This window comes from Camelus ferus, chromosome 21 (genome assembly GCF_009834535.1).
Source record: "Camelus ferus isolate YT-003-E chromosome 21, BCGSAC_Cfer_1.0, whole genome shotgun sequence".
Taxonomy (NCBI): Eukaryota; Metazoa; Chordata; class Mammalia; order Artiodactyla; family Camelidae; genus Camelus; species Camelus ferus.
The window spans coordinates 9050684-9068990 of record NC_045716.1 but is presented as its reverse complement, the minus strand read 5'-3'; the positions used below and the strand labels follow the sequence as shown (position 1 = coordinate 9068990).

General features: G+C 44.0%; 1 protein-coding gene across 1 annotated transcript; it reads right to left on the bottom strand.

Moving 5' to 3' along the window:
* Positions 1-1603: 1603 nt before the first annotated feature.
* SERPINC1 (serpin family C member 1) lies at positions 1604-12086 on the bottom strand. Its single transcript, XM_006172567.3, has 7 exons — positions 11930-12086; positions 9535-9904; positions 8988-9203; positions 8170-8307; positions 6126-6516; positions 4828-4892; positions 1604-2169 (listed from the first exon to the last, which is right to left on the bottom strand). Exons 1-7 carry the CDS (start codon positions 11968-11970, stop codon positions 1993-1995), a joined length of 1398 nt encoding a protein of 465 aa, XP_006172629.1. The 5' UTR covers positions 11971-12086; the 3' UTR covers positions 1604-1992.
* Positions 12087-18307: the final 6221 nt, after the last annotated feature.

Here is an 18307-nt window from a genome sequence, read left to right as displayed (position 1 = left end):
CTGTCCAGCTGTTCTCTATGGTGCTTACATGGTGGGCGACAGTTGTCTCCCATCTACCTGTCCCTGGCACTGTGCCTTCCCACTGGTCACTGTGAAAAGCAGATCACACTGGACTCAGAGGCCAGGACAATTTCCCCTGTCTCATCACTTCATACAGCTAATAATGTAGCATTTACTTCTCTTTGGAAAATTCTTGGGTTTGTTCCCCCAAGAAATAGTAAAGCATTTAAAGGAAAACAGTCAGAAAATAAGATTCTGGTGGTAGCTATCAAATAAAGAGATGACAGGAAGTTTTACTTCCGCTCGGCTGATAATTGACAGCAAGGACCAGCTATGCCTCCTCTTCCGGAATTTTTAAAGGCTACCATCACATTTGTAAGCAACAAACTTATCTAACATTTTTTTTTCACAATTTGCTAATCAAGGATTCATATTAAAACAGACAATCAATTTCTAAAATGTTGTTATCCCTGAAAGGGAACGAGAGAGTTTTTAACTGTAAGAACTTACCAGTCTGGTTTTTCCCTTTGAAAAAACTAACATTTGAGGTTTGTGTCTTTCATCTGAAGTGATTACTCCATTAATGAAGATGCCTCAGAAGTATCGTCAGTGAGCCCGCCCAGCACTCTCGCACCTCTGAGGGCGCTTGGGCTGGCTTTGTGCATCTTATTTCCTTAGAGAATATCTGTTTTTATTATGACTGTAATTATAAATATCTATATATAGGAATAGGATTTTCTCTCACCCCACCCTCTTTTAATCATTATCACGTAAGTGTAAACCACACCCCCCCACACCCCACTTTTACTGAAAAAATGCACTTTAATTCCTAAGGAGAGTGGCAGTTCCTGGCCCTGAAGCCAGATTACTTCAGGAGGAGAGCTGAAGGGGGAGAACTCTTGGCAGGCCCTGTGAAATTCACCAAATTCCCTACTGTAAACACACAAATCAGCCGTTTTTAAGCTGCCCCCACCCCCTGCCAAAGGGAAAAAGAAACAACCAAATGAAAAATTTCAGAATACCTACCCTGATTTTAGAAGTTTCTCTGGGGAAATACCCAATATTGTTATTTTCTCAGCTACCAAATTAATCAGAAACTTCTGGGAGGCTGAGACTTGTTTTTAATGTAAAAGTCAAGTGAATACATACAGGCTATAAGACACGGTCCTGATTTGTGTCATTTCTAAGTATCAGATTCGTTCTCTCCCTTAACAGGTGTCCTCAGTCTCTCCTCCTGTAGATTCTGCCCTTCCCCTGATGACAAGCCAATAGTTCTTGGTGGGGTTGCATGTCTCCTAGGACCCCAGGAGCCCTGTTGTGTCGGGGGAGGGGGGAGGGCAGGAGGGTGGGCAGAGACTGGGGTTGGTGGGGTGGGGGGAGATTCAGAGAAAGAGTGAAGATATGGGCTTATATAAACATATTTAAAGCAGTTTAGCAAAAGCTTTCTCATTGAACAGCTTTAAGAACAATGTGAATGAAATCTTAGCAACTTGGTTAGTAATCTGAAAAGTCTATTAATGTATACTTGAAATTCTGTTTGTATAAAAATACATTTTCCTCTTTATTTTAACACTGTGTAAAAGAACATTATGCATGTGAGTGGTTTGAGAATTAAACGGTTTAATATTCAGATTTGAATCTCCATCTTTTCTGTATATAGGAGTTAATTCATTTTAAAATTTTGGGTTTTTTTAGCATGAGGGGATTACCTAGATTTAAAGCTCCCCGTGCCCTTTCAGATGCCTCCCATCTTCCCTGGTGAAGCAGTGACCTAGCTTCCCCCTTCAGTTTCCTGACTTGGGTGTGTTCGCTGGCAGAGAACAACTGGAAACATCATTTTACCAAATGCCCAGCAGCATCTCTCTCCCTTTCTCCTTTCCTTGTCTTCACGTCAGGGGGCAAAGTCCATTCATAATTGTGAGATATGGGAGTAGTATTTATTTTCACTTCTGTTCATAAACCAAAATAGAAAGAAGTGCAAAGAATAACACTTCAGTTAACACAAGGGTTGGCTACTCTGCCCATGAAGATAATCGTGTTCAGAGCAACTTCCCTTATAAGAACGAGGAAGGGCCTGTTGGCCTTGAAGGTCACTCTGTTGGGGTTCAGCGAACGTCCAGCGATCCCAACGACGGTGCTTGCTGCTGCTTCACTGCCTTCCTCATTTACCTGCGGGGAAAACAGGAAACAAACTGCTACATTAGCTACTCTGCAGTTCATTACAGGCAGGTGTCTACATCCACAGACACAGCAGTTCCTCAAAATGCCACTTGTTTTCCAGTGTGCAGTACACCTGGATCAGGTCACGTTCCACCCAGAACCCTACTTTTAGTCTTTCTTTCATCCATTGGATATTGAAATGAGCACTTGTATCCATCCGAGCCTTGTGCTGGATGGTAAGTGCCAGGGTCCATTCAGATCATCTCCGAACCAGAAATCTGGATGTGTACGAGGCGGTCGCATTTCTGGCTGGCACAATTGTACACGGTGTTGTCCTAGATGCTAAAAGAGGTTTTGACTCACAATCGGAGCACTATAGTTGAGCCAGGGCCTATGAGAACAGGAGGGGCCTCTGGCTGGATGTGATGCATAGTTCTTGGAGTCACAGACTGAAATGATGGTTTTTGAGTTTGCTGAACCACCACAGACAGGTCTGGAGGGACAGACCTTTAGAAAATTTTGCTTGGGGATCCAGACTATCACCAAAACTCTGTCCTGTCCCCACCTCTAATGAAAGCACTTCAGACCCCTGCACTTTGAGGAGCTGGTTGACAATGCTCTCTGCCTCCCACCCTCCTCACCACCTCTCCCTTCATTACATCATGATCATCCCAGCACTGAATCTATGAGCAGACTGGAGCTTTTGCAAGACCAGAATACCTTTATTCAAATCAGATTCTGATTTTCAATGGCTTCTCAGGAGATCTACAGTCAGATGGGGTACCTGTGTCTTGGGTTCCCAAGACCCATGGAGGAACCTATAATCATTGTTTAGTGGGCTCTAGTTCCAAGATGAATCTAGACCTCTGCTCCTTCTTAGTAGTAACTCAAGGCCCTCAAGGAGGGCTCAGTTGACTACTTCCATTTGGGGTCCTTTGATATTTTCGAACATGGTTAAAACTCAGGACTCATTTTCCCTTGCAGTCTTTCTAAGTGTTCTTTCTTCCATAATCCATATGGAAGAGGGTGTCAGTGGTGTTGTGTTTACTTCCAAAACCATCAATCCAGTACTCATGTAAAATCCTGTGTTCTGACCTCGGTGTCTTAAAGGTACATCCCTCTACTCTTGCTGTTGTCCTCCAGGCTGCTGACATCTACTTTCTGAAGGTTGACATCCCCACATTGAGGATTTTGTTGCCTAGCCCATGTCCTTTCTGTCAACCCTAACTCCTACTGTCATTTGACCTAGACAATTAAAATATCTTGGTAGGAAACCCATTCAGTACCCTAACCTCCCATTTCTTTCTTCTCATCAAATCCAGTGAGCACTACCTTCACTTAAGCAATCCAGTCCCATCTAGACCTTGAACTTGCCATCCCTCAGAACATCTTTATCTTTGGAATTATAATTACGTTATCCTTTTCTCAGACTATAACCTTCTGTTTTTTCAAGCTATCACATTTCCTCACTCTCATTACAATTACTCTGACTTCCTCCTGTTCCTTAATCCCTCCCCTTTCCTCCTAATTACGTATTTCTCCCTGAGCTTGGACTCTGCAATTCTATTTACTAGCACCATGCTCTGAAACCTTTCTTTGACCACCATCTTCTTTCTTTGCGATTTCCTCAATCCTGTGACCTTCACTAAGCTTGGCACATCACATTTCCCTTACTGCCTGGTTCCCCCAAACAACAGTCTGTATAAGTGGTTCCCAAACCCGGTCGTACATCAAAATCCCTAGAGGAGCTTGGTAAATATATAGATTCTGAGGCCCCATCCTGAGTCAAGCTCCCCAGAGAGCTAATACTATTGATTCATGGTTCAGTACTTGCTTGAGAGCCAGAAGTTCTGCAGGCTTTACGCAGTTATTACTCTAGTAATAGTTTCCACGGGCATCTTAGTTGGGGCAATAGTAGGATAAGCAATACTGAACCATTTTCATCACTGTGGAACCTCTCGGACTTCAACCAGCCAATGTGCATTGCTTTTTGTTAATTTCCCGAGAAGAGGATATACATTTATTTGACCACTGAATTTTTTGTTATCTATAATGTAGTCTAGAGCCCTAGTTTTCTGGAACACACTTAGGACATGATTGACACTCATCAGCTCTACTTTCTTACCTTCCATTGGCTCTTCAGCCACTACAATTAGGCATGTGCCCCCACTATTCTGTTTCAAATTCCTCAGAGAAAAGTCACCTATGGTCACTTTTCAATCTTCTTACTAGATGCTTTCCATTTTCTTAAAACTTGGATTTCTATGAGCTTGTCCCCTCCTGGTTCTTCTCCTCTGAGTTCCTTTGCTGGCTGCTTTTCCTGTGTCGGCTAACCCTTAATGTCTGTGTTCCTGCTCGACCTGCTTCAGGAGAGGTAGTGGGGCGCAGGGTGGAACAATCAGAACATGAGGGCTTCCAGGCAGGGCTATACTGTTGCAGGCCTCACGGAGGAGGGTGCTACAGGTTTAGGGTTTGGGGGACACTGAAAACATGCCTTTTTCCACATTTGTCTCCTACTGTTCACACACCTGCTACCTACACACCGTAAGAGCCCGTGGAGCAAGAACGCCCAAGTTACTAATCACACGAGACACAATGTGTTGAATAGGAAAGCAGCTTGGAAATAAAAAAGCAGCATAAGAAGAGAGCGAAGAGAGGTGTACTTACCTCAAGAAATGCCTTATGGAATGCGTCTGAGACATAGAGGTCACTCCGGCCTTCCGCAACAATACCTAGAAGGAAGACCAGAGGAGGCTCTGTGAAACTGGGAGAAGGCTGGCTTCAACCCATAGGAAGGAATTCAGTTTAAATTAAGAGATTCTTTGGGGCTTTTTTGAAAAACAGAAATCCTGGCCCCTCATCGAATGATACCCTCAAGATAAATACATGTAAAAAACAATGAAGTATTTTGGGCTTATTCAGCCTGGCTCCTCTGAATTCAATCTCATGCTTCAGCTCTTGGGAGGGTAGAGGGAGGGAGGTGGGGACTCTGTGTTTGTTGTTTTTGTTTTTTTAATTGCGGGGACTCTGTTCTTAAAGAAAATTCACTCCATCTAGTAGGAATGTCTTTCCTTCCAGTCTGGCAACAATTTTGGGAGAGGGAGTGGTTTTCAGACCTAGTTTAATGACAGATCATTAAAGGTAAATTCAGTAACCCTGTAAATACCTTTTTTTTCCTTTCTTTTGGGGGGGAGATAATTAGATTTATTATTATTATTATTATTTTAGAGGAGGTACTGGGGATATAAACTTCTTTTTAAAAAAAGATATTTTAATGCATATTTTTAAAGGATGCTGGGTTGGAGGAACCAAACCAACTTAACACCATTACTGACATATCACAACTTGGAAGGGGTTGGCTGTGTCTGTCAAGTGACCTAGGAAAACACATAAGCCCTTTGGAATATCAGGTGAAGAGCTATGAAGTGTTAGCTATGCCTATTTTGTGAGACACAGATGTCCCCAGCTCTTAGTCACATCTGTCTCTTTGCTCTGAGTTGTTTTTTTTGTTTTGTTTTGTTTTGTTTTGTTTTTGGTGAGGGGAGGTAATTAGGTTTCATTTATTTATTTATTTATATAGTTATTTTAATGGAGGTCCTGGGGTTTGAACCCAGGACCTCAGGCATGATAGACACGCACTCTACCACTGAGCTGTAACCTCCCTGCTGAGTTTTTTGATGCCTTTTCAAGTTCTTCTCTATCTGGTCCCATCTCCTCTATCAGTTTTGGACTCAACGAGTTCCAGTGCCAGCTGGGCCTGCAGAGATCCAAGAGCCAAGTGCCCCTTCTCCAGAAGAGAAAACTGAGACCTTGAGAGGGAAGAGATTTCCCCAAATTAGCAGTAGAACTGGGTGTTAGAATCCAGGTGTCCTGACTAGCTCTCTTCCACTCTTTCCCCATCTCTTCTGCCTTTGGTCAGACCACTCTGGGGGCAAGGAGGGGAGGAAAGTCCTTCCTGCACCCACCCGGGAGCCTGGACTTCTCAGGGCTGAACAGGTCCTCAAGGCCCATGTCTTGCAGCCGCTCCTTCACGCTGAAGCTGTCCTCGATACGGAAGCGGGGCATGTGGACCACCAGCACTATCTCTGCCAGCTCGTCCAGCCACTCCTGCAGCACCTCTGGGGTAAGTTCCTGCTCCACCTTGGCCAGGCTCTTCTCAGGCATGGGGAGGATGAGCACCATGGTGATGTCGTCACCCTTGAAGGGCAACTCGAGCACCTGGGTACCTCCTGCCACACGCCGATAGCGGAACTTGCTTTCCTGGTACATCATGGATACTGAACATGACTCCCCATCAGCCTTGTAGAAAAGTTCCTTCCTCGTGTTCTCAGGGCTGAACTTCGACTTCCACAGGCCCTGGAAGAAGACGCCAGGTGGGAGAATCACAAAGCAAGAAGGCAAAAAACATTCATAGGAGAATATTGACATGGAAAATAGTCACATTATTTTATTAAATTAATATGTAAGTATAATTGTTAGGAACAAAGACTAGAGGCATATGCATGAAAAGGTTAACAATGACTGTGTCAGAGTGACAGAATCGTGAGTGGCTTTTTTTCTCTGAACTTTTCTGTATTTCCCGGATTTTCAGCAGTGACTATTTGCTTTTATAATAAGAAAAATAAAAACTAAAAACAAGAAAAACCTACTGCCTTCTTTGCAAGCCTCTTCTGGAATTTAACTATTTGCCTTTTGCTTTCTGCCTCCCACTAGCTTCTTTCTCAAAGTCCATCCTCCAAAATGCTGGGCTCTGTCCCTGATGAATAAATCCAGACACAGGTAACAACCCCAGGGGTTGTCCGGGAGTCCTGCCACGTAGAGGGTGAGTCCTGGCTAACTTCCTGTTCAAAGAGGGAGGGGATACAAGACACTCCTTTGACATCTTTGAACTATAACTACAATTCCTTGTCATTTTCTGGCTCTTTGATTTGGTGGAAAGTTATTTAGCTCTTTGAGTGGTGGACCTTCATCTGTAAAATTAGGAGCTGGTTATCGCAAATATTGTGTATCAGGCACTGCTCCAAGCATTTTACATGCATTAACTTACTCAATCCCCTCAGAAACCCTCTGAGACAGGTGTATCATTATTACCATTTTGTAGAAGCAGAAATAGGGCCATAGATCTCAAGTAACTCACTCAAGTTTGTACAGTCAGAAATGGAAGAGTCAGAATTAAACTAAGTAATCTGTCTGAGCAGCCCAAGTACTCGTTTGTGAGGTTATAAGGATCAGGAGGACGGATAAATGGCAAAGTGTTCCATAAACTGCAAAGGGCGACAATACACACTGTGGAAATGCACCTTACTCCACTCTTGGGGTGAGGGGAACCCCAAGCAACAGTGATTGGAACAGCAGTAACTGGCTAACCCCTTGGGCCCTGCAGGGGAGAAGGAACGCACATGGAACATGACCCAGGAAGATAAATGTGTCACAATTCAACCTGCATTAAGCTGGCGGCCTTCCTGAGTCTATTTATTCCCAGTAACCTCTCCCTCATCCTCCTTCCTAAACGTAGTCAACCTACAACCCTCTTTAGAACTCTTGACTCTGAGAAAGACAAGGCCATTTGCATGATCATATCACAAGGCCTCTGCAAAGTTTGAGGTCAGTGTGGCACCAGGAGGTTCAGAAGCTTCAAGCGAGAGGAATTTTGAGTCATGGTAAGCTGCTCCAGATGATGGAGAAAATCTCATCACTGAGAGTTGTCAATAGACTGTCATTTTGTTCCAGATTTCAAAATGGAGTTAATTGGACAGCAGAAATTGCTGCGTGTATATGAGAATTTATTACCACTCTTAGGCCCAGAGACACTACCAGGCCCCTTTGGACCTCAGTCCAGCAGCCATAGCCCTAGACATGGTTCTAGATTCAGCAGATTTGTCTTTCTGCCCAGATCATGCATGTACCATTTCTCAAAAAGATCTACCTACATATACCCAATGGTATGAAAGAGGGTGAGCTGGAAGGAAAGAAGTTGTCCCTGAGGTCTCCCAAGGGCCATTTGAGTACCTTGAAATAAATAGTGTTGACCAGCACCAGGACAGTGAGCTCATCGATGGCTTCTGGGGGAATGACGTCAGTGATACGCCCTTCGGTCTTATTGGATACCCACTGGTTGATGGTCATCCTGGATTGCTCTGCATTTTGCTGTGGAGAACAGGAAACAAATCTACCCAATTGTGCTATTCCATTGGCTTCTCCGTTTCCCCGTACAACATTATGTTTTATTCATCATCCCTCTGTGTTTTCCCACCATTTGGTTAAGGCATCACTCTAACCCAGACTGGGGAAACCTCACATATCTAGAATAGTGTCATGAATCTACCATATAGTCAATAAGTATTAAAAGAAGAAAGAGAAAGAAGAGAAAGAGGAAAAGGAAAGAATAAAGAAACAGAAAGAAAGAAGTCTGGGAAAAGGAAAACAAAACAAATATTACCTTCTCTAATTTTGGAAACTTGAACTTTAATGAGTGCTCATAAGATATGTTCTGTGGGAAGCTAATAAGCAATGCAGGGGTTGCAGGGCAGGAGGGCTGCCCATGTGGTCAAAGAAGTTTGAGAAATGCTGATTGAATAAAGTCAGTAGATTTCTTTGTTGCAGAATTTTTATACAACTTTTCCAGAGCAACCTCTACAATCCATAGATACCACTGACTTCTCAGTTTTCAAGCAAAAATATGTATTCCAGAGGTTCTGACTTATAGTAACACCCCCATCTGCATTCAACTAGCATAGAAGTGTTAATTTGGATCCGGCTTCTCCATTCCTTCAATCTCTGTGTGGAGAGGAAGAACTCTGAGGTCAGGGATGACATGTGCAACTCACCTTGAAGTCCAGGGGCTGGAGCTTGGCTCCATATACCACCTCACTGATGTCTTGGTAGGTCTCATTGAAGGTAAGGGACTTGTCTCCAAAAAGGCGGTTGGCTGACACCAACTCGGAGGATTTGTTGGCTTTTCGATAGAGTCGGCAGTTCAGTTTGGCAAAGAAAAAGTGGACCTGATCAGATGTTTTCTCGGAGATGGTATCAAACTTAAAAACCTGTAGAAGCCAAAAGAAAAAATGGTAGCGGGTCTGGTGAGCAGCCTGGCTAAGATGGGTGGTGAACACAGTACCAGGCAGCCCCTGACCAGCAGCCCCCTCAGCTGTGAGTTCCTTCAAGTGTACCTGGCACAGCATAAATGCTCAGCTCATGTGTTCTAAATGAATAAGTGGATAAAAAAAAGAATAAAGGAGAGGAAGGAGAAAGGGAATAAGAAACACAAAGAGAGTAGGGTACCACCCAGATTCTCTAAAAGGCTCTAGACCAACACATAGATAATTTCCTTAAATATCCCAGCAAGGAGTTGGGCAGAAGAGCTTTGGACTGTACCTCCATCAGCTGCTTGAGGGTGTTGTCACAGGCACCCAGCTTGGTCATAGCAAAAGCTGTGGAGATACTCAGGGGTGAGAGGAAAATGTTGTCATTGTCATTCTTGGAGTCTGCCAAGTGCTGATAGAAGGTGGTAGCAAAGTGGGAATTGGCCTTGGACAGTTCCCAGACCCGCCGATTGGTGGCCTCAGGGATCTTCTGCTGTGAGCCCTCCCCCTCAGTTGCCTTCTTCTCAGGAGAACGGTAAATGCACATGGGATTCACAGGAATGTCCCGAGGCTTGGCTGTGCAGATGTCCTCCACAGGGCTCCAATGACAGGTCACATAGCCCCAGAGGCCAATGAACAGCAAGGAGAGAAGATATACCCTCCTATAGGGGAACAGAAAGCTGAGTTAAGCTAGGCTGAGACCCCCCTTTCCCAGTGCCCACCAAAGATTTGCCCCAGGAAAGCACAGAGTACCAGCCCACCTGGTGTGACCAGGCGGAAGTCCAGAACCTTTGAAAAGTACAAGGGCCCAGGACAAGTGCAGTCCTGGGCTCCTTGGAAGAGGATAGTTCCACATGCCTGGACATGGTCATGTTGAAATTAGAATCAACTATTGAAGCAACTCATGATTATTGGGAGTGTTGTGTGCCCAAGGCCCCATGCCGGGAGAAGAAAAGAATGCAAAGCTTCCAATTGGTGAGACAGGACATGCACACATAAAAAATGGCAGGGAATTTTAGTGCCCAGTGAAGACTTAGGACAGTAGGAGGAGCCATTTACAGAAGCTGTTTAGGGAAGGCCTCAGAAACGGGTGGACTTTAACCTGGATGTTAAAGGATTAGGAGGATTTTGATTGATGCAGCCGATGGATTTCAGCAACACAAGACAGCTAAGAAGGAATGAATGAAGCAAAGGCACAATCTGTGTGCTGAAGACTCTCAAATATCCAGCTCCAGCCCTAAACTTTCCACTGAGTTCCAGACCAATTGTTTGCTGGACAGTTCTACTTGGATGTCCTACAGATTCTTACATGAAATACGACCAAACTGGACTTGTAACTCACCTACACACCTGCTTCTCCTTCTATGTCCTCCAACTCAGCAGATGGGACCCTCAGGTACCCTGTCATCCAATGCAGAAACCTGGGAGCCACCCTGGACTCCTCCTTCCCACCCTCCTCATTATTCAGACCCTAGGTTCTTTGCATTCTGCTTCTGCTCTCTCGCTGCCTTAGTTCAGGCCTTCATCATTTTTTGGAAATATTAATAATGTCCAACATGTGTTCACTAAAGTAAATGAAACTAATCTCACTTTTCAAAAAGTCAGCCAAAAAAATGAGACAATGAGATCGGCAAATTAGGAGAATTGGGTCATCCAATTAAGCAAATCAAGAGATAAACTCTCTTGTAATATTTTTGTACACAAGACATGAAGGGTCAGGAGCTTCCTCTGGCTGACTTGGGGCCCTAGGTCTAGAGAAGAGAGTCTGTATGTGGGTACTGAGTCTTCTCAATCTCCCCCTGGCAGAAGAAGACACACACATAGTGCAGAAGGAACTCATCAAGGTGGTCTCCTGGGCATGTGTGAGGCTGGCTGGAAGCTGAGGGCAGCTAATGGGTATTGGCTTCTTGCATGACCTGAGGTCAACCCTGCAGCCCTTTTAAGAACACAGGCACAGAGTGGGAGAGTAGGGGAACTGAGGGAGTTGTGGAAAGCAGGGTGAAGAAGCAGAGAGAACCCTGCTATTCCTCTCCCCAGCTTGCTTGCCTCTGTTTTGCATTTTGTCCCTCAGCTACATTTGGAAATACAAGTGGAGGCTGAGGGCACCCTGGGAGCTCAGCTAAGCACAAAGCAAAACCAAGGTGGTCAAGCCTCAGCCTCACTTCTAGCTTCCTGTAAAAACCCAGATCAAGAAGGGAATGCGTGTGGTGTTGAGGGCCACAGTCCTTTGTCAAAGGTCACTGAGATCTCGGGCAGGGGGTTGGGAGGGGATGGAGGGGGGAGGGAGCAGGGGGAATCAAGTGGAAGGAGGAGCAAAAAGGGAGTTAGGAGATCCTCACAGATTAAATTTGCCCTCTTTTAAGATGTATGGCAGGGCCAGGAATTCCCCTTGGAGCGTCTCCTGGCCTGCTGTGAGGGCTGGCGTAGGTACAGCACCTTTGTACAAGGGAAGACATCCTCTTTGTTTCTTGGGTTAAGAATCCAAGATGTGGCTTAGGGAGAAGCCTTATCCCAAGAAGGGGGTGGGAGGGAAAGCGCTTTGAATGACATTTTCCAAACAAGTATTTGATTATAACCACCAGGGAGAGGGTCTGGCCTTCTCGAAGGCGCTGAGGTCATCTGCATGAGTCCTTCAGAGGCCCGGAGACCCAGTGAGGGCATGCAAAGGGAAAGCTCACCCCTCTTACCTTTTTCCAGCAGCTACGTTTCCTATCCCATTGGAAAACATGGTTGCTAATCTTCCACAGGCCTGGGCGAGTGGAGATAGTGTGGTCTGAAGCAATCCCTCTGAACTGGTTCTTTCCTCTAAATCTGAGCAAGGTTCCAGAGGCTGGGGTGGGGGAAGGATCTGGTGAGGAGGGGAGGCTGAGGTCAAAGGCTGATGACCAAGCTTCCAGGGTTAAGCAAAGCGTAGAGCCCAGTGTTGTTTGATTAGTAGAGAAGTTTTAAAGTTCAGTCAGGTCTAGGGAAAGAAGGCTCATCTCTCTTACTGATAGCCCCTCACCCTCCATCTTCATAGAAAAGGCAAAAAAGAACACATTCACAAGCTCAAACTCAGTCAGAATTTACCAGACCGAGGAGAATTTTGTCTGCAGGAATTTTTTTTTTTCCTGGTTAACCAAACCAGAAGATAGAAAATACTATATTTTCTGCATAAATAAAATAGTATATAACTAGCCAAGTTGAATGTCCAGAAACTCCCAGCCTCCTATTTCTTAGGGCAATAACCTCTTTCACGTAGCTTTTTAGGGAAAGGGCGAAAAAGAGAATCCATGTTATCTAATCAGAGGAGAGAGAAGAGAAATACCCTGAAACAGGTGCTACCTTCGAGCTTCTAGGAGCTGATGTGTCCATGACCCAGACGAGGACACCCAGTGGTTACCCCTGTGGTCCACAAATGAAATCATTCCCCAACTCAGCCCTGAAGTGGCAGGAGGTGGACACAGGAGCAGGGGCTTCAAATAGCTGCCAGTGATATTTCTAAGATGGATGAGCTGGTTGGGAAAAACTTAGACAAATTCAGTTGGGGGATCAGGAGACAGTGTGGGGCAGGTGAAAAACATACATGCAACTGCTGAAATGCTTCTTTAAAAGCAAACAGAACACATTACATTTTTTATTTATATCGTTACTTTTACTCATTTTAGTTATTAGGGAGATGAAATGAATTCAAAGTAATGGAAATAGAGGGCGGGTTTACTTTTCCCTCTTCCTAAATAGTCAAAAACAGTAACACAAGGATTGCTGCAACTGTTTACAGGACACAATTATGCCACCTTGTGTGTGATTAAAAACTCCTTGAAGTTGGTACAGTCATAGGAATTCTCAAGAGTTATTTATTCATTAGACAAGAAACTTCTACCTGGACTGAAGCTGTGTCTAAGTTCTTGGCTGATTTAGACCCTAGATACCTCAAGGGCTCCCATGTACAGTGTGAACAGTTACCAAGGAACTGTCTGTGGGAGCCCATGATTGGGTTAACAAACTGTAACAGACCCCAGCCGCTTGTCTCCTTAAAGAAGAGCAAATGTGCTTAGTAACTGCCTTGCTTGCGTAGTTGAGGTTTTAGACAGCACCCTGCTTGTTGCAAAGCAACGACCCAGGCCGTCGGCTATAAACGCTGGGCGTGCCTGCTGGTAGATAGTCTTCTATCCCCAAAGCAAGGAGCTGGCTGGTCTGGTGGTCTGCTCTAACATATCTATAAGAATGTATCTTGCTCCCCTCTTCCCGTGAATTCTCTAAAGATAAACTGTAGGCCCCCAAAGGAACGAGTCTTGGGCTGGAATGGTAAACAAGTTATAAAAAGCTGCAGACTCAGAAGTGAGAAGGCTGGTTAGCCAAGGACGGGTAAGACCCCCAGAGGGGGGCAACCTAAGACAGGCACAGCCGCCTGAGTCCAAGAAAAAATGTTAAGCAGCTGCTTCTCATACGTTCCGCCCTGATAAGCTGTAAGGCTCGCTGGTGCCAACACGAACATGATTTACCAAAATATACAGGGTCTTCTGACCTTGAGCCAGACTCTACAATCTCGATCCCACCCTGTCTTTCCCTAAATTCCTGCATTCCATCACACAACTGTCAGTGATTTCTCCTTTGATTGTACACAATAAATGTGGGAGCATTTGAGAGGTTCATGGAGTTGGTTCCCGACTCCCTCTCGCTCTCTTAACCTTTTCCACAGAGTCTTGAGTAATTCATTTCGTCTCAGTGGGACTTCTGCCGGCCAGAACCCACACCTGGTAACGAACCCACAACTGTCCTAAAAAGCCCCAGAATAGTCAGAGGCTCCTTGTCACTCCAGATTGAAGACAACTGGAAAGTCTCCCGCTCAACCACTTGTGTTCAGTAAACACAAGGGCACGACCAGCGTCAGCAGGCACTGTTCTAGGACCCTGGACCTCCAGGCACGAAGACATGCAGCCATCACACAAAGAATCAATATGTAATAAGCAAATAAATCTATAACATGTCAGTCAGGTTTTAATAAGGGCCACAGAGAAAAATACCATAAGGCAGGGGAACAGAAAGTGATGGGAGGAGGTAGGGAAGTTACCGTTTTAGGAAGGACAGAAGGAAAGGCCTCCCTAATGAACTGACATTAAGGCACCAGAATGAAATGAGGGAGGGAAACACATAAATACATTCGCGAAGAACTTTCCACGTAGAAGAAACAGGAAATAAAAAGATTCTGAGATGGGAACGTGCTGTTTAGACCTGTTGTTTCAGATTGTAGGAGTTGTGAGTCTTGTGCTTGTAAAGAAAGTCCTTGGTGGAGGGCAGATGAGGGGACCCTGCACGAGGCAGGGGGGTCCTGGTGAGCACTTGCAGGGAAAGAGACAAGGCTGCAGATAGCACCCGGCCAGGTCGTGAAGAGCTGCCATCAGGGGCTGGGTTTAATTTTCTTTTCATTAGTTCATTGAGCCATATGATCATTTAATTAACAAATATTTAGTAAATGCCTAAATGTACCAGGCATGGTTGGTGCTGGGCCCGGGGATGTGACATGAAGATAAACATCCCCATCAATGCTACTGGTCCTACGACTGAAGTGTGTATTGGGAAGGGGACGGGCAGACAGAGGGGTCTGGTCCATGGAGCTGGGAGCAGGGGAGGGGAAGGAGATCAGGAGGTAAAAATGTTGTAAGAAATTTGCAAGACTAAGACCTAAGTCATTTTTAATTTTAAACTAATTTCAGATTAATAGAAAAGTTACAAAAACAGCACAAAGTATTCTTGTATACCCTTCCCAATTCACCAAATGTTCACATTAACATTTTGCCACATTTGCTTTGTGTTTCATATTCCTCTCTTCCCCCTCTCTCTAACATATTATTTTTCCATACTCTTTGAGAGTAATTTGCAGATACGATGCCTTTTTACACCTACGTAGTGTGAGGTTCCTAAAAACAAAGACATCCCCTTACAAGATCACAGTATGTGGTCAAAGACCAAAAACTGACATTGATTTAGTACTGTTCTCAAGTCCATAAACCGTATTCTAAGTTTGCCAATTGTCCTACCACTGTTCTTTATGGTAGTGGTTCTCACACTTTTTGGCCTCAGTATCCCTTTATAGTTTTGCTAAATAACATCTAAATATTATTTAAATAGTTTATATTAAAATAGTTTTGACTTCATGCACACATTGGAAGGTCTTGGGGACCCCCTGGGGTGTCTGGACCACACTTTGGGAAACATTGATTTATAGCCAAAAAAATCTTTCTCCCCGCTATTCCTGGTCCAAGATCACACATTGCATTTCATTGTCATGTCTCTTTCGTCTCCTCTGGTTTGGAATAGTTGCTCTCTTTTCTTTGTCTCTCATGACTGTGGCATTTTTTAAGAGCAGGAGCAAATTATTTTCAAAGAATGCCTCTCAATTTGTGTATATCTGAGTTTTCCTCAGGATTAGATTCAAGTTACACTTTTTTTTAGTAGGAATACTACAGAAATAATACTGCATCCTTCTCAGTGCATCCTATCAGGAGGCATATGGTGTCAGTTTGTCCCATTACTGGTGATGTTAATTTTGATTACTTGGCTAAGATTGTGACTGTCGAGTTTCCTTCTCTGCTGTAACATGACAATATTTCCCTTTTTATTAAATAAGTTTTCTGTGGGAAGATACTTTGAGAGTATGAAAAGCATATTGTTTTTCATCAAACTTTCACCTGCTAATTTTAGCATTCCTCCGTGACCCCGTTGCAAGACTTTTAAAACACTGTTCTTTTCCTGTCATTTCCCATCTGATTCCTTAAAAAGGACTGTCATTGAAACCATTAGAACTCACAGGGATTAACGACGTTGGACAACACACTCTCTTGCTAGGGTGTGAGGAAATAGGTCCTTTCATCCATTGCTAGTGGGAGTGCAGAATGCTACGTTTTGAAGGGAAATTTGGCGACACGAAAATTTCAAATGAACTTACTCTTTGAGCTGGAAATCATACTTCAGGAAGTGTATCCTATAGACATATCTGCAAGGGTATAAATGAAGTTACCAATTGTAACCTGACTTGTAATAGTAAAATATTAGAAACAACTGCCACTTGTAGGGGACTAGTTGAATCAAGTACACCCCTGTAATGGAAAACCACGCCCTCCGCCGTTGGAAGGAGGCTGTTCTCCATGTGCTGATACGGAAGGATCTCTAGGATAACTAAGCAGAAAAAAGCGAGCTGCAGAGCAGTGTTTATAGCATGCTACCTTCTGTATCACAACGTGGGGATGACGGGTAGGTGTGGACAGACAGAGGTGGGAGTGACACCTGTTAATATGTACCTTCTTATTTAGTTTCCTATTTTTGAACATGTGAGTGTATCACCTCCTCAAAAAGATCTTAACTTTGTGAGCAAAAAGCATGTCAGTGTTGTTGCACAGAGGCTTACGGAGAGAGGGGCACCATGGTAGGATGCAAGGGTGATGGCAGCACAGAAAGGGGAACCAGACGCAGCCTGAGCCCCTGGCTGGTGACAAAGGAGAAAAGAATGAGAGAAGCACAGGGCAGTGTCTGCAGGGGGAACAGAGGTGTTTAGGTGTGCCCTGCCTGGAAAAATAATTTCTAATGACTGTATAATATTCCATTGCCTAAAATTTGACTACTATTTCACATTAGCTTAGGTCAAAATCTTTAAATATGATCATAATAATAGATGCCATTTAAAAACACTTACTATATAAAACACCAGGGTCTATGGTAAGTGCTTTACAGGCATTAGCTCATATAATTCTCTTGTCAGCTCTACCAAGAAGATATTATGCCCAGGTTACAGATGAGAAAACTGCTATTTACAAGGGTTAAGAACTTGCCCCAAATTACAAAGCTAGCAAAGCTGAGATCCAAACCCTTGTCTGCCTAGCTCACAAGTCTTGGGCTCCTACATGATAACTAAGAAAGAAATATCCCTGTGTTCCCAGGTTAAAAATCACAGTGTCCAATTGTTCTTCTTGGGGCAGGGTTTATGATACGTCACCATCTAGTTCTTCTCCTCTGGGTAGTCTGTCAACTTCTCCTCAGGATCCCCTTAAAATCCAGGAACCAGAAACAAATTCAGGGACTGCCACCTGTTCCTTTTGTTAGAAAGCATTTGTCTTTGATGCACATTCCAAATGAGAGTTTCAGTTGGTTTTTTGGAGCCTTTAGTACCATCCTAGCCTGTGGTTCTCATTGCATACACCTCCTGTTGGTTTTCTCTGTCTAGATTGTGGTGACCCTGAATCCCTTTCCTCTTGGTTCACTTTAGACTCGTTTGAGGAGGAAGAAACAGCTTGTACGCTAGACATACTCATCTGGGTCTCTCTCTCTCTCTGTCTCTATGCACATACACAGAGTTGTTGGTCTTCTGTAGTGTTTTAATAATGGTGTATTTTAAAGTCAAATTCTTCATGGAAACGTCTAACCATTTCTGAAACTGGAGACAGACTTAAGAACGTTCATCAGATACAATTTTGCACTATTTCTCTCTATTCTGAGTGGAAAGGTTAGAAGGAGCTCAGAGGGTCTCTGCTCTTTGCTGTGCTAGGAGTAAGTCTGAGGAGCCATGGAGAAGAAAGAATGCAGCATTCGATCACCCTCTCTTTAAAAATATTTCCTGTAAGGTCAGTAATAAAATAAAAAATTCCTCTTTCACTAGCCCGGCCTCTAGCTCAGTAGGAACTCCTGTTAGTGGGTAATTCAGTTGGTCCTCGCCATTGCCTCATACCCTGGGCTGTTCTGTTCTTTTCTTTGCATCCAAGAATAAGACCTTGGCAGAGAACAAACAGTGGAGCTGACCTCCTGCCGTGGTTACTGAGTAACTAACTCAAAGCTTAACTCTTCCACAGAAATTTGGCAAAACATCTAGTACAAAAAAATAGTCACCTCCAACTCTCCTGGGTTTCTAGTTTACCCAGTGGTTATGACATTTTAATTAAGGTGAAAAAAGTTTATCAAAATAAATCCTGCATTATCACTTGACAGCTTTCAGGTAGATTCTCAAAGCATCTTACTGAAATTTATCCAAATTCTCACAACTGTCAGTTCAGTTTTGATTTCAGGGAAACCAAATCAAAACAACAAATATTATG